The sequence below is a fragment of the Sciurus carolinensis genome, chromosome 9 (genome assembly GCF_902686445.1).
Source record: "Sciurus carolinensis chromosome 9, mSciCar1.2, whole genome shotgun sequence".
NCBI classification, from domain to species: Eukaryota; Metazoa; Chordata; class Mammalia; order Rodentia; family Sciuridae; genus Sciurus; species Sciurus carolinensis.
This window is the reverse complement of record NC_062221.1, coordinates 51,056,588-51,073,292: the sequence shown is the minus strand read 5'-3', so window position 1 is coordinate 51,073,292 and position 16,705 is coordinate 51,056,588. Positions and strand designations below refer to the sequence as shown.

The following is a 16,705-nucleotide window of genomic DNA, read 5'->3' as shown; positions in this document are numbered from 1 at the left end:
TTTTTGTACATCCTTAGGGAAGTAGATAGTAAGAGATATAAGAGTCTCATTTAAAAGAGAGAAAACAAGTGAAGTATTAAGTAAATCAGTTAAAATTCCAATGAGAAGCACTGACATTTGTTATTTGTTGATGAATCATAGCTGCCAATTATAATCTATCCTCTGACTCTTATTTAATTCCTTAGTAATCACATTAAGATTGCTACCTGACATTTAAAAGATAAAAATAGCAGAAAGTAGTTACTAAAGCAAGTCACACTTAGCATGTATAAAGCCCCTGGGTTCAAGTCTTATTTACTTAAAAAGCAAACAAAAAATAAAGCAAGTCACTGAAAGACAAAACTATATGCTTCTTAAGCAGACCCTATATAAAAAAACTTTTAGAAATAAAGATGGAACAAATAATATAAATTATGAACTTTAGAAAATTACATGATTACAAGTTATTTATATTGTTGATTTTTCTAAGTACCATGAAAATCCTTTCCAGTGGATTTATATAGAAAATTTAGTCCACAAGACCATTATACTTAGGCACCAATAGATTAGGTATGTATTATATACAAAAATTAATGAATTAAAATTAAATACTTGACAAATGAGAAGCAATGCCAGTTTTTATTCTAACCAATAAGTATGTTAATTATTTTTGCAGAGCATGAAAAACACTTTAGAAGTTATAGAACATTTAGCAAATAATGTTCAAGAAAAATTATCAGAGAAGCAAGCTTATTCATTTCAACTACGTAGAGAAATTGAGGACCAGAAACCAAAATTAGAGAGAGTAACTAAACAGGTATTGATATTTTTATTAAACCAATTAGTTTTTTGAAGTCACAAATGGTAAACCCAAATTCTCCTTTATCCTTCAAAATTTTTGTAAAATCTGTTTATCTAATAATTGATTATTATTTATCAACAGTGTGGAAAACTCACAAAAGAAATCCGTCTTTTGAAAGAAACAAGAGATGAAACACTAGAAGAACAAGACATTAAACTTCGGGAAGAGAGACAATTTCACAAGGTCATTGATGAAATGTTATCTGATGTCATAGAAGAAAATGCTGAGATCAGACTGATTCTTCAAACATACTTTGAACAGGTATTACAGTACTCTCTAATAAGAAAATTTTTTTCTTTTTTCTTTTTGTGGTACTAGGGATTGAACCTAGGCCTTTGCACATGCTAGGCATGCTATACTCCATGAAAATGCAAATTTTTATAATATTTATAATACAACAAAACTAATTAAATTATTTTTTTTCTAAAAAATTATTAGTAGGACTAATGATTACTGTTAAATATTCTTCCAGAATGGGTTAGAACTACCTACAGCTGGTACTAGAGGCAGTCGCCAGAGTTCCAGATCTCCTTCACAGACTTCACTAGTGTCAGTAAGGTAAGTGGAAGGTTAATAAAACATCTTAACTCTCACAGCTGCTACCCTGGGTGCATCCAGCCTCTTCCTTATCACAGCTGTTGGACTAGCCAGCCCTCTCCTCACCCTCAGCTACCTCACTATGCCAGCATCACACAGGTCACATGTAGAAATAGGAAGTAGAGCAAGATTTCCCTCTGACTTCTGCTGTCACCTTTCCTGTTATGACACATGGACTGTGACTAACAACTATTTTAGTAGGATAAAGCAGGATGAAATTTGGGGGTTATAGCTAGCATTGGGATTGGGGGAAATATTTAAGCCATAAAAGGACATATGGGTTTGTGATTAAAACTGCATTAGTGAAATTATATATAATTAGAATACTTTGTTCTGATAAAAAGGAAACTGTTTTTTCCCTTCTGCAGTTTATTGTTATTTAGAATTCTGTCACTGGCAATGCTTAATCAGTACTCTTGTGCTTTGTTGGCAAACAAAAAATTATTTATTTTAGAATTTCCAATCTCCTATAGTCAGCAGCTACTTATTACCTTCTGTTGTCCATGTAGAGATTCCAAGAAAAAGGGAGTTCTAAAAGATAATGTTTTAAGTATAAAAAATTGACTTCTACATAAATATATTAAGTAGTTACTTATATTTCCCTGTACTGTCTTAAAATATATTTTAAAAAGCTATCATTTCAGTTGTATGACTATTTTTCAAATGATCCCAATTTTTTGTCAACATACCTCGCATTTTCCTCTTCAATTATTATATAAGCTATAATTTTGATTACTCTTCTTAGCAGCAAAATCTTGCCCCTGTTTTGTTACCATCTTGCAAACCTTTAATACTTAATGCTTCTAACTCTTAAGAAATGGATTATAGTTGTATGTTAAGCCAGCTTTTCATTGCTATGACACAATACCCAAGTAAAACAACTTAAAGGAGGAAAGATTTATTTTTGCTTCTGGTTTCAGAAGTTTAGTTGAGAGTTGACTGTGGCAAGGCAGAGTGTCATGGTGAAGAAAGTGTGGTGGAACAGAGCTGCTCACCTCACAGAGGCTAGGAAGCAGAGAAAGGAAGGGTCTGGGAAGTAGACAAGCACCTATCTACTAAGAACCCACTCCTATGAATTCATTCCTACTTCCTGTACTTTCTGTCACCTCTCAATAGTCAATTCAGTTATGAATCCCTCAGTGGAGTAATTCTCTGATGAGGTCAGAAACCTCATGACCCAGTCACTTCCCCAAAACCTCACCTCTCAAAATTGCTGCATTGGGCAGAAAGCCTTCAACATATGAGCTTTTGTGGGACATTCCAGACACAAACCATAGCAAGTTGAAAACATTTTTCTCATATAGTAACATATTTAGCTATTTATTGAATCTATGTTCATCTTTTTCCAAATTGTTTTTTGATATCAGTTAATGGTCATACTTTTTAAAAATTAATCAGTGCTATTAATAATATGTACTTCTCCATCTCTTTAATTACAGAATTATGACATCTTTTGTCAATAATAAGAGGGGTCTGTAGCAAATCTAAATTTTGGGCTAAATTTCATAGTATTTTTTTTCAGGTCAGCTACAAAATTTGCATTAAATTTATAATTTTTTTTTTAGGTCATCTTCAAGTTCCACAAGTGTTTCTACTTCTCAGACTTCGATTAAAGTGTTAGAGCTCAACTTCCCAGACTCTGCACCAGGAGACAGAACTTCTAGGCCAGCTAGTGACTCTAGTAGTGGTAAAAACAAAAGGAGCAGCAAATGAATTTGAACTCTTTTGTACATATTTTAAATACAAAAACTAAAGTCTCATAGTAAACCCCATTCTATTTTTTTGTTTCCATATAACAGGACTACTGAAATAGTATTAGAAATAAAAAATGATTAGACAAAAGTTTTAATCCAGTAGAAAATGTAAAAACTGATAGTTTGTAAAACAAAAAGGTAATTTTCTTAGTTTTCCTATTATTTTATGCATAGAGGAGGAGAATAATAACAGCAGATTGTTAGTAAGGATATGTTATCTAAGTACAGAGAAAATGGTATTTTTCTTGTAATTTAGATGTTTGTAGTGTTAAAAAAATGGTTTGCTTCATTGTTTCACGAAACTGCACATTTCTAATGTAACAATCTTTCAGGAGGAAACTTCTAAAGATTCAGTGCATAATAAGAAAATTTTCATTTACCTTAGAAGACCCCAATATTAGGTTTTCTTTATTCAAAGAGACATATTTCTGAGACTTTTAGGGAAAAATAAATCTATTAAAGGCAGTTTCTTCTTTTGATATAATTTGTAACCAAAAGATAACATCCCAACTCCTCCGCCCCCCAAGAAAACACTACTAAAAGAAGTTCAGTTTATCAATAAAAAATATATCTTAAATTCCTAAGAATTACTCTACTTTGGCTTTGAAAGAAATACAACACATTAAACCTTTTACTCTTAAGATACAGCCAACCAAGTATAAAGAATAAGAATATATTTTAAAAATCTTCTTGATTTAATTAACAATTTAGAGAAACCTAGATATGATATGATTTGCTATTAGAATTCTATAAATTTAAATTGGAAGTAGATTATTAGATTTAGAATTGGAACCACTAGGTTCATAATTAATTTTTTTGGTTAATACTTTGTACCCAGAATTCTGAATTCTTGGAATAGAGTGTGGAATATCATAAAACTGGATTTCAAATAAAGGTATCATAATTCATGTATGGAAACAAGTGTCTCCTAAAAACCTTGGGAAAAAATATTCACTACAACTGTCATGTGTTAGAACCATCATGCAGTTCCTTCTGAAAAGCAGTAGTGGTAGTAAATCCGTTTCTCCTGATTAGCATTTGGAAAAATGGTTTTGTTTTGGAAATAACCAGGAAAAGCATAGTAGTAAAATCCAATGATTAATATAGGTAAAATACCAGGCAATTTTTAGCTAAAACATTGCTCCAATGCATGAGATTTATTTGTAAGCTCTAAAAACTGATTAATTTTATAGTTGCTTTATTCACCAAAGTTCTTAATTCTCAGTCATATATACTTTGTAAATTACTTGGAACTTGAAATATTAAACACTGTGTTCCATAAATGCAGATGGTTGTCTTACAAGCTCTGACTTTAGAGTTACTTTTTGCTTTTGTGCCTTATTTGTAATACAGATAGTAAGTTATGTAGTTCAAAATTTATTGAAAAAATTGCATAATATAAACAATGCACAGAGCTTGACACAGTAATTAATTACACTGTAACTAGCAACTTGTACCTATTTGAGTCATTAACTAGAGCCTAGCACAGAATTTGGGGAATGGTTAATTTCTTGGGCCAGCATACATGTTAACATTGAACCTTGTAATAATAGTTCCAACTTGAGTGTAATAATGCTGATGGTGAGACACGATGAACTCCTTTTCAAATCTGGTGTTTTCTTTACATCTGGAAGTCTTGCTGCTTCTACTTATGGAAACCAAGACAGAGCCAGCCTGGATATGTACAATAAGACTTATTGATGCAAAGAAAATTAGTGAAGATTTCACTAGGGATTCTTCACAATTTAAATCCTTGATTTATATATATATATATATATATATATATATATATATATAAAAATATATATATGATAAATATAGAAAATATATATGATAAATATATATATGATAAATATATAGAAATTTTCTGTGAAGCACTTTCTAAACACATCCTTAGAAACTGGTTTGTACATTCCTTCAATTCAGTATGTCCTAGGAAAGTGTAATTTCTAAATTCAGGTAGACAACAGGAGAAGGCACTATCCTAATTCTTATATAAAATGGTATGTATAAAATTGTAAGCTATACTTGGGATTCCCAAGGGTCAAGGACTATGCCAAGAGGTAGTTTTTACTCTTTAAGAACTTCATTATGTATGACTATCAAGTGTTGATACTAGAACTATTAGTACATAGAAATAACTCTTAAGTGTCTTGTTGTGGACTTAATGCTTGAGTGACTAGCCTATTTCTTTTGTTTTTGGTTCTTTTTAGTTATATATGATAATAGAATTATTTTGATATAATTGTACAAGCATGGGATATATCTTATTCTAATTAAGACCCATTCTTGAGGATGTACACAATGGTGGGATTCAGTATGGTGTATTCATCTATGTGCATAGGAAAATCATTTCAGATTCATTCTGCTGTCTTTCCTTTTCCTGTTACTCCCTCACTTCCCTTCATTCCACTCTGTCTAATCCATTGAATTTCTATTCTTCTCCCTCACCCCATTGTGGATTATCTTCCACATAATCAGCAAAAACATTCAACCTTTGGCTTTATGGGATTAATTTATTTCACTTAGAATGATGTTCTCTAGATCCATCTATTTATTGGCAAATATCGTAGTCATTCTTAATGGCTGAGTAATACTCCATTGTGTATATCACATTTTCGTTATCCATTCATCTGTTGACGGGCACCTAGATTCACTTGATAGCTTTGCTATTGTGAATTGTGTTGCTATAAACATTGATGAGACTGAGGATTTATACCAAAGAGTGGTATAGCTGGGTCAAATGGTGGTTCTATTCCAAGTTTTCTGAGGAATCTCTGTACTGCTTTCCAGAGTGATTGGACCAAGTTGCAGTCCTACCAGCAATGTATGAGGTATGTTTTCCCCACATCCTAGTCAACATTTATTGTTACTTGTATTCTTGATAATTGCCATTCTGGCTGGAATGAGATGAAATCTCAGTGTAGTTTTAATTTGCATTTCTCTAATTACTAGAGATGTGTTGAACATTTTTTCATATATTTGTTGACCATTCATGTTTCTTTTTCTGAGAAGTGTCTGTTCAGTTCCTTTGTCCTTTTATTAATTGGGTTATTTTGTTGTTGTTGTTATTGTTAAGTTTTTTGAGTTCTTTATATATCTTGGAGATGAATACTGAGGTGTAGGTGTCAAAGATTTTCTCCTATTCTATAGGCTCTCTTTTTCTGCTCTTGACTATTTCCTTGGTTGTGAAGAAGCTTTTTAGTTTGATACTATCCAATTTATTGATTATCCATATTACTTCTTGAGCTTTAGGAGTCTTGTTAAGGAATTCATTTCCTGAGCAGACATTTTGTAGTATGTGGCCTACATTTTCTTCTAGTAGGTTCAGAGTTTCTTGTCTAATGCCTAGGTCCTTGATCCACTTGGAGTTGAGTTTGGTGGGGGGTGAGAGATAGGTGTTAAATTTCATTCCCACTACCTATGGATTTTCCATTTTCCCAGCACCATTTGATGAAGAGGCTATCTTTTCTCTAATTTATATTTATGGTACCTTTGTCTAGGATGAGATAACTGTAATTATGTGGGTTTATCTTTGTCTTCTTTTCTGTCCCATTGGTCTTCATGTCTTTTTTGGTACCAATACCATGCTGTTTTTGATAGTATATAAGCTCTGTAGTATTTCAGATCTGGGATTGTGATGCCTCCTGCTTTGCTTTTCTTGCTAAGTATTACTTTGGCTATTCTGGGCCTCTTATTTTTCTAGATGAATTTCATGACTGCTTCTTCTATTCTATGAAGAACATCATTGGAATTTTGATGACAACTGCATTGGATCTGTTTTGGTTGTATGGTCACTTTTGCATTATTAATTCTGTGTATCCAAGAACATATGAAATCCTTCTGCCCTCTAAGGTCTTATTCAGTTTCTTTCTTAGTGTTCTGTAGTTTTCCTTATAGAGATCCTTCATCTTTTTTGTTAGATTCCCAAGGTTTTGTTTTTTTTGAAATGATTGTGAATGGGATGATTTTCTTAATTTCTCTTTTTTTTTTTTTTTTGCTGATCTTGAATTTTTTTATTATTATTATTTTTTTATTGTATACAAATGGGATACATGTTGTTTCTCTATTTGTACATAGAGTCAAGGCATACCATTTGTGTAATCATACGTTTACATAGGGCAATGATGTTTATTTTTTTTTCCCTTCCCCCCCACCCCTCCCACACCTCTTTTCCCTCTATACAGTCCTTCTTTCCTTCATTCTTACCACTCTCCTTATCCCTAACCCTAAACCTAACCCTAAACCTAATGCTAACCCCTCCCACCCCCCATTATATGTCCTCATCCGCTTATCAGTGAGATCATTCGTCCTTTAGTTTTTTGAGATTGGCTTAACTCACTTAGCATGATATTCTCCAATTTCGTCCATTTGCCTACAAATGCCATAATTTTATCATTCTTCAATGCGGAGTAATAGTCCATTGTATATATATGCCACAGTTTCTTTATCCATTCATCAACTGAAGGGCATCTAGGTTGGTTCCACAATCTGGCTATGGTGAATTGAGCAGCAATGAACATTGATGTGGCTGTATCTCTGTAGTATGCTGATTTTAAGTCCTTTGGGTATAGGCCAAGGAGTGGGATAGCTGGGTCAAATGGTGGTTCCATTCCAAGCTTTCTAAGGAATCTCCACACTGCTTTCCAGAGTGGCTGCACTAATTTGCAACCCCACCAGCAATGTATGAGTGTTCCTTTTTCACCACATCCTCGCCAACACCTATTGTTGCTTGTATTCTTGATAATCGCCATTCTAATTGGGGTGAGATGAAATCTTAGGGTAGTTTTGATTTGCATTTCCCTTATTACTAGGGATGTTGAACATTTTTCATATATCTGTTGATTACTTGTACATCTTCTTCTGTGAAGTGTCTGTTCATTTCCTTAGCCCATTTGTTGATTGGATTATTTGTATTCTTCGTGTAGAGTTTTTTGAGTTCTTTATAGATTCTGGAAATTAGCGCTCTATCTGAGGTATGGTTGGCAAAGATATTCTCCCACTCTGTAGGCGCTCTCTTCACATTTCTGATAGTTTCCTTTGCTGAGAGAAAGCTTTTTAGTTTGAATCTATCCCAGTTGTTGATTCTTGCTTTTATTTCTTGTGCTATGGGAGTCCTGTTAAGGAAGTCTGATCCTAAGCCAACAAGTTGAAGATTTGGACCTACTTTTTCTTCTATAAGATGCAGGGTCTCTGGTCTGATTTCGAGGTCCTTGATCCATTTTGAGTTGAGTTTTGTGTAGGGTGAGAGATAGGGGTTTAATTTCATTCTATTGCATATGGTTTTCCAGTTTTCCCAGCACCATTTGTTGAAGAGGCTATCTTTTCTCCATTGCATGTTTTTGGAACCTTTGTCTAGTATGAGAAAATTGTATTTATTTGGGTTTGTGTCCATGTCCTCTATTCTGTACCATTGATCTACCTGTCTATTTTGGTACCAATACCATGCCGTTTTTGTTACTATTGCTTTGTAGTAGAGTTGAAGATCTGGTATTGCAATACCCCCTGCTTCGCTCTTGCTACTGAGGATTGCTTTAGCTATTCTAGGTTTTTTATTCTTCCAGATGAATTTCATGATTGCTTGCTCTATTTCTGCAAGGTACATCGTTGGGATTTTAATTGGAATTGCATTGAATCTGTATAGCACTTTAGGTAGTATAGCCATTTTGACAATATTAATTCTGCCTATCCAGGAACATGGGAGATCTTTCCATCTTCTAAGGTTTTCTTGAATTTCTTTCTTTAGTGTTCTGTAGTTCTCATTGTAGAGGTCTTTCACCTCTTTTGTGAGATTGATTCCCAAGTATTTTATTTTTTTTGATGCTATTGTGAATGGGGTATTTTTCCTAATTTCTCTTTCTGAAGATTCATCACTTATGTATAAAAATGCATTGGATTTATGAGCATTGATCTTGTAACCTGCTACTTTACTGAATTCACTTATGAGTTCTAAAAGTTTTCTGGTGGAATTTCCAGGTTCCTTTAAATATATAATCATGTCATCAGCGAACAGGGATAGTTTGAGTTCTTCTTTTCCTATTTGTATCCCTTTAATTTCTTTGGTTTGTCTGATTGCTCTGGCTAGAGTCTCAAGGACGATGTTGAATAGAAGTGGTGAAAGAGGGCATCCCTGCCTTGTTCCAGTTTTTAGGGGGAACGCTTTCAGTTTTTCACCATTTAGAATGATATTAGCCATGGGCTTAGCGTAGATTGCCTTTATAATGTTAAGGAATGTTCCCACTACCCCAACTTTTTCTAGTGTTTTGAGCATGAAGGGATGCTGTATTTTATCGAATGCTTTTTCTGCATCTATTGAAATAATCATGTGATTCTTAACTTTGAGTCTGTTGATATGGTGAATGACATTTATTGATTTCCGAATGTTGAACCAACCTTGCATCCCTGGGATAAAACCCACTTGATCGTGGTGCACTATCTTTTTAATATATATTTGTATGCGATTTGCTAAAATTTTGTTGAGAATTTTTGCGTCGATGTTCATTAAGGATATTGGTCTGAAATCTTCTTTCCTCGATGTGTCTCTGTCTGGTTTAGGTATCAGGGTGATATTGGCTTCATAGAACGAGTTTGGGAGGGTTCCCTCCTCTTCTATTTTATGGAATAGTTTGAGGAGTATTGGAATGAGCTCTTCTTTAAAGGTTTTGTAGAACTTGGCTGAGAACCCATCTGGTCCTGGACTTTTCTTTGTTGGTAGGCTTTTGATGACCTCTTCTATTTCATTGCTTGAAATTGGTTTATTTAAGTTGTGTATGTCCTCCTCGTTCAGTTTAGGTAATTCATATGTCTCTATATGATCGCCCACCACCCACAGGCGGTGGGCAATCACAACACGTACGCTCTTCTTGATCACAGGAACCAAAAAAGGGGCTTTATTCCACAAGTCTCAGACTTATATTGAGAACATCAGCCTATTAGAGAGTAGACTACCAGGGAAGTCAGCCTATCAAGGAACAGTCTCCAGGCAGATACCAGGATCGCCTCATGTACAACAGCCAACCAGAGTTACTTCCTAAAACTTGTATATGAGTGCAGCTATGTCTGGCAAGCTGCCAGGCGCCATCTTAGAGATCAGGCCACGGTGCGGCTCTGGGGCCCTCAGAGCCCGCCCCTGACATCTCCCCCTTATTCTTTAAATAAAGAAAAGATGACTTGGGACCATGCCTGTCTTAGGTTGTCCGTGGCAAATTACATCCTTACCCGTCATTGAAATTCTGACCCCCAGGCGTCAGAACCCTGTCTTAGGTTGGTATGCATTTCCACGGATCTTACCCGTCTTTGACTACTGGTCCAGCATGCTTAGCCATACTTGGGGGGATGTGCCTGTCTCAATGGCTGTCAAAGTCTGTACTATAGCCCGTTGATGACATTGGGCATCTTGGCGAGCTCTGATTTGGCTGCATATAACATAGGCTATCCCTAAGCAGATAATAATCAGAACAGCTACTGTTCCAGCCCACTGTTTTGTCAATCCCAGGGCTTTAGATAACAAAGAGAACATCTTAGATACCGATGTAACTGAACCCTGGTGGCATTGACTCTGAGTATCAAACGTAGATGACCAATTACCAGTAAGGTAGACAGAGAGATTTTTAGATAACATAACCACAGAACTAAGGTTATTATAAGCAATAGGGGTGACACACACTGCTCTTAAAGGATAAACACATCCCAGTCCCAAAAGTTCTTGCAAGATATCCATTTGTTCTTGTAGTAAGTCCACTCTTTGATTTACAAGGAGTATGCCTGCTGTTAGATGTTGGTTTAGGGTCTCTTTAGTCTGTAAGGCTGCAGCTGTATTTTCAGCCAAGTGATTGACTGCTGTTGCTGTAGGTATGGCAGTTGCTAGTGCTGCTGTTGCAGAAACCACTATTGCAGTTACCATAGCCGCTGTGATGCCAAATTCTCTCCTGTTTCTTGATAGTAACACTGGCAATTCCGCATCTGTAACAGAGACTGGGACTGGTAGGAAGGTAGGAACACACATTAAGACTGCCAGCGGGAACCTAGAAGCATTTCAACATTGAGAGATACATAGTTGAACTGTTCCTCCTAAGAGACTAAAAAGAGTTTGTAAGTTAGTTCAAGGGGGGAAAGGCTACGAGCATCATGGTCATCAGAAGTATGTTGGTCTGAGTTACTTGTTGGTAGCGTTGGCACTGGTCGAGTTAGTTGCTCAGGAACCCAAATAGGCGATGTTTTATCCTGTGGAAACACACAAACTGAGCCGCGGCTCCAGTAAAGCACCGGGTCCGGGCTGTTCCATTGTCCTGTAAGAACATCCTTCCATTTTGCTGTCGCTCTATCATGTTGTTTATGATTGCCATGTCTCTCAGCGGCACAGCGACCCTCATTATCCAGAGTTAAAAATTTTTTAAAATAAAGAGGCAAAGAGAAAGTTTATCTTTAGGGGACCTGAAGGTCTCCCCTATCCCCCTTTTTGTTTATAAAGAGTATTTTTGAGGGTGAGATGTGCACGTTCAACAATACCTTGTCCTTGTGGGTTATAAGGTATACCTGTGGTTAGAGTTATTTCAAATTTAGTAAGAAATTGGTTAAAAGAGGTTGAAGTATAAGCAGGGCCATTGTCCGTTTTAAGTTGTTTAGGAAGTCCCCAGGCTGCGAAAGCCTGGAGACAGTGGGAAATGACATCTTTGACTTTTTCTCCGCTGTGTAGCGACGCAAAGATGATACCTGAACATGTGTCTACAGATACATGTACATATTTAAGGTTACCAAATTCAGGAATGTGAGTAACATCCATTTGCCATAGATGATTAGGTAACAGTACTTTAGGATTTACTCCTATAGAAGGTGGATGATGGAGGACTGTACACTGGCCACAAGATTTAACAATAGCACGTGCAGTTTCTTTAGTAATGGGAAACTTCAGTTTCAATGTTGTAGAATTAACATGGAATTGTTGATGATAATTTTTTGCTGCCTCAAACGCAGAAAAAATGTGGGGATCCTTAGTTGCTATGTCTGCTACATTATTCCCTAGAGCTAAAGGTCCAGGTAAATTGGTATGAGCTCTGATATGTCCAATAAAGAAAGGAGTATAACGATCCCAAATCATTTGTTGTAAAGTCCGTAAAGGATGAAAAATAGTAGAGTTTGAGGCAATGAGCCCTGCACATTCTAAATTACTGAGAGCTTGAACTACATATAAACTATCTGAGTAAACATTGAATGGAATATTAGGGAACATTTTAAAAACTTCAAGAACTGTTAAGAGTTCTGTTTGTTGAGCAGAAGAGTTAGGGAAAAGGAATGTTTGGACTTTATCTTGATAACAAATAGCTCCAGTCCCTGTTTTGGATCCATCAGTGAAAATCACAGGAGCCTTAGGAATAGGTTTTTGTCTGGTAACTCTTGGGAATATTACAGAATTATTACTACAAAATTGTATATAAGGATGTTTAGGATAGTGAATATCAAAGTTAGCTTGAGTGGAGCATCTAACAACAGTCCAAGAATCCATGAAATTACATAACCAAGAAAGTTGATGCTTAATGATAGTAGCTGGATGAATTCCAAACACTGTGATAGATGATTTAAGTGCCTTTAGGATTACTTGAGCTACTGCTTCAGGGTAGGGTAAGAGAGTTTTATTGGGTGAACAGGCTAGATGGACCCAAAACAAGGGACCCTCTTGCCAAAAGACTCCAGTGGGTAGTTTCTTGTTAGGAATAACAATGAATTGTAATGGCTGAGAGAGATCAATACGATCTACTTGAGCCTCATCTAATCTTTTTTGTATAATATTCAAAACCAGATGTGCTTCAAGAGTGAGCTTTCTGGGAGATGTGGGATGGGGATCCCCTTGTAAGATATTAAAAAGAGGAAGTAGTTCTCCTGTGGAAAGCCTCAAATATGGACGAATCCAATTTATATCCCCTAGTAGCTTTTGAAAATCATTTAATGTTTTTAGATGATCTACCCTGATGACAGTTTTTAGTGGCTTTACTACAGCCCTGTTTAATTGGGCTCCTAAGAATTTTTGTGTAGTACCAACTTGAACCTTTTCAGGGGCTATAATGAGTCCCCATAATTTGAGTTGTTCTATTAATTCAGAATAAATATCCTTTAAAATATCTTCCTCAGAGTGGCATAATAATATATCATCCATATAATGATAGATAATAAGTTTGGAGTATTTTTGTCGAATGGGCTTTAACGCCTGATCAACATAAATTTGACACATAGTGGGGCTATTGGTCATACCTTGTGGCAAAACAACCCATTCATATCGTTGCGAACTTTAACTCGTCGCTTACCCTGCGAACTTTAACTCATCGCTTATCCAGCGAACTTTAACCTGGCCAGACTGTACTTTACTTTCCCTGTATTTACCTGATCAGTTTCTTCTTTATAACTCGAGGGTCCCGGGTTTCGGCACCACTTATGATCGCCCACCACCCACAGGCGGTGGGCAATCACAACACGTACGCTCTTCTTGATCACAGGAACCAAAAAAGGGGCTTTATTCCACAAGTCTCAGACTTATATTGAGAACATCAGCCTATTAGAGAGTAGACTACCAGGGAAGTCAGCCTATCAAGGAACAGTCTCCAGGCAGATACCAGGATCGCCTCATGTACAACAGCCAACCAGAGTTACTTCCTAAAACTTGTATATGAGTGCAGCTATGTCTGGCAAGCTGCCAGGCGCCATCTTAGAGATCAGGCCACGGTGCGGCTCTGGGGCCCTCAGAGCCCGCCCCTGACATCTCTAGAAATTTGTTGATGTCTTCGAGGTTTTCTGTTTTGTTGGAGTATAGATTTTCAAAATAGCTTCTAATTATGTTTTGTATTTCACTCGTGTCTGTTGTGATGTTTCCTTGTTCATTCTGAATTTTAGTAATTTGAGTTTTCTCCCTCTTTCTCTTTGTTAGTGTGGCTAAGGGTTTATCAATTTTATTTATTTTTTTCAAAGAACCAACTATTTATTTTGTTAATTTTTCCAATTGTTTCTTTTGTTTCGATTTCGTTGATTTCGGCTCTGATTTTAACTATTTCCTGTCTTCTACTACTTTTGGTATTGGTCTGCTCTTCTTTTTCTAGCGCTTTGAGCTGTAGTGTTAAGTCGTTCATTTGTTGATTTCTACTTCTTTTTTTGAATGCGCCCCATGAAATAAATCTTCCTCTAAGTACTGCTTTCATAGTGTCCCAGAGATTTTGATATGATGTGTCTTTGTTCTCGTTTACTTCTAAGAATTTTTTTATTTCCCTCCTGATGTCTTCTGTTATCCATTCATCATATAATAGTGTATTATTTAATCTCCAGGTATTGGAGAAGTTTCTGTTTTTTATTCTGTCATTTATTTCTAATTTCAATCCATTATGATCTGATAGAGTACAAGGTAGTATCTCTATCTTCTTGTATTTGCTAACAGTAGCTTTGTGGCATAAAATATGGTCTATTTTAGAGAAGGATCCATGTGCTGCTGAGAAGAAAGTGTATTCCTTCTTTGTTGGATGGTATATTCTATATATGTCCGTTAAGTCTAAATTGTTGATTGTGTTGTTGAGATCTATAGTTTCTTTATTCATTAATTTCTCTTTCAGCTGCTTTGTCATTGGAGTACAGGAATGCGATTGGTTTCTGGGTGTTAAATTTTGTATCCTGCAACTTTGCTGAATTCGTTTATGATTTCTAGAAGTTTTCTTGTGGAGTTTTTTGGGTCTTCTAAATATAGAATCTTGTCATCTGAAAATAGATATAGTAGTTTGAACTCTTCTTTTCCTCTTTGTATCACTTTAATTTCTTTCTTTTGCCTAATTTCTCTGCCTAGAGTTTCAAGGATTACAATGAATAGAAATGGTGAAAATGGGCGTCCCTGTTTTGTTCCTGTGTATAGAGTGAATGCTTTCAGTTTCTGTTTAGAATGATATTGACCTCAGGTTTGTTATACATAGATTTTACAATGTTTGCATTTTTTAAAGTTTTTTAAAATTTATTTTATTTTTTTGCAGAATGCATTTTGATTCATTGTACACAATTGGGGTACATCATTTCGTTTCTATGGTTGTACATGATGTAGCCTCATACCATTCGTGTAATCATACATGTACATAGGGTAATGATGTCTGTCTCATTCCACAATTTTCATTACCCCCCCATTTCCTTCTACATAATCTGAAGTTCCTCCATTCTTCTCTTACTCTCCCGCCACCCACATTATATATCATCATCTACTTATCAGGGAAAATATTTGGCCTTTGATTTCTTTGGGATTGGCTTATTTCACTCAGCATGATATTTTCCAATTCCATCCATTTATCTGCAGATGTCATAATATTATTATTCTTTATAGTTGAATAATATTCCATTGAGTATATATACCACAGTTTCTTTATCCACTCCTCTGTTGAAGTGCATCTAGGTTGGTTCCACAATCTAGCTATTATGAATTGAGCTGCTATAAACATTGATGTGGCTGCATCACTGTAGTATGCTGATTTTAAGTCCTTTGGGTATAAACCCAGGAGTGGGATAACTGGGTCAAAAGGTGGGTCCATTCCAAGTTTTATGAGGAATCTCCTCACTGCTTTCTAGAGTGACTGCACCAATTTGCAGCTCCACCAGCAATGTAAAAGGGTGCCTTTTCCCCCATATCCACACCAACATTTATTATTGTTTGTGTTCTTGAGGATACTCATTCTAATTGGAGTAAGATGAAATCTTAGAGTTGTTTTAATTTGCATTTCTCTAATTAATAGAGATGTTGAGCACTTTTTTCATATATTTATTAATCGCCTGTGTGTCTTCTGTAAAATGTCTGTCCAGTTCCTTGGTCCATTTATTGATTGGGTTCTATTTTGGTGTAAAGTTTTGTAAGTTCTTCATACATTTTGGAGATAAGTCCTCTATCTGAAGTGCATGTGAGAAGATTTTCTCCCACTCTGTAGGCTCTCTTTTCATATTATTGATTGTATCTTCTGCTGAGAAAAAACTTTTTAGTTTGAGTCCATCCCATTTATTGATTCTTGCTTTAATTTCTTGTACTTTCGGAGTCTTGTTAAGGAAGTTTGATCATAAGCCAACATGATGAAAATTCAGGCCTACTTTGTCTTCTATTTGGTGCAGGGTCTCTGGTCTAATTCCTAAGTCCTTGATTTATTTTGAATTGAGTTTTGTGCAGTTGAGAGATAGGGGTTTAATTTTATTTTACTGCATATGGATTTCCAGTTTTCCCAGCACCATTTGTTGAAGAGGCTATCTTTTCTCCATTGTATGTTTTTGGCTCCTATGTCTAGTATGAGGTGACTGTATTTATGTGGGTTCATCTCTGTGTCTTCTATTCTGTACCATTGGTCTGCCTGTCTATTTTGGTGTTGATACCATACCATTTTTGTTACTATTGCTCTGTAGTATAGTTTAAGGTTTGGTATTGTCATACCTCCTGCTTCACTTTTCCTGCTCAGGATTGTTTTGGCTATTCAAGGTCTCTTATTCTTCCAGATGAGGCTCATGATTGCTTTCTCTATTT

At 35.7% G+C, this 16,705-nt stretch overlaps 1 protein-coding gene across 1 annotated transcript in view; it reads left to right on the top strand.

Annotated features, from left to right (window-relative positions):
• The window catches only part of Ccdc39 (coiled-coil domain containing 39), a 78,413-nt gene extending 73,946 nt beyond the window's left edge, over window positions 1-4,467 (top strand). Inside the window, exons 17-20 of the mRNA XM_047564491.1 lie at window positions 656-796; window positions 923-1,102; window positions 1,314-1,399; window positions 3,004-4,467. Coding sequence (XP_047420447.1) covers window positions 656-796; window positions 923-1,102; window positions 1,314-1,399; window positions 3,004-3,151 — 555 coding nt within the window. The 3' untranslated portion in view covers window positions 3,152-4,467. The remainder of the gene's footprint in view (window positions 1-655; window positions 797-922; window positions 1,103-1,313; window positions 1,400-3,003) is intronic.
• Window positions 4,468-16,705: the final 12,238 nt, after the last annotated feature.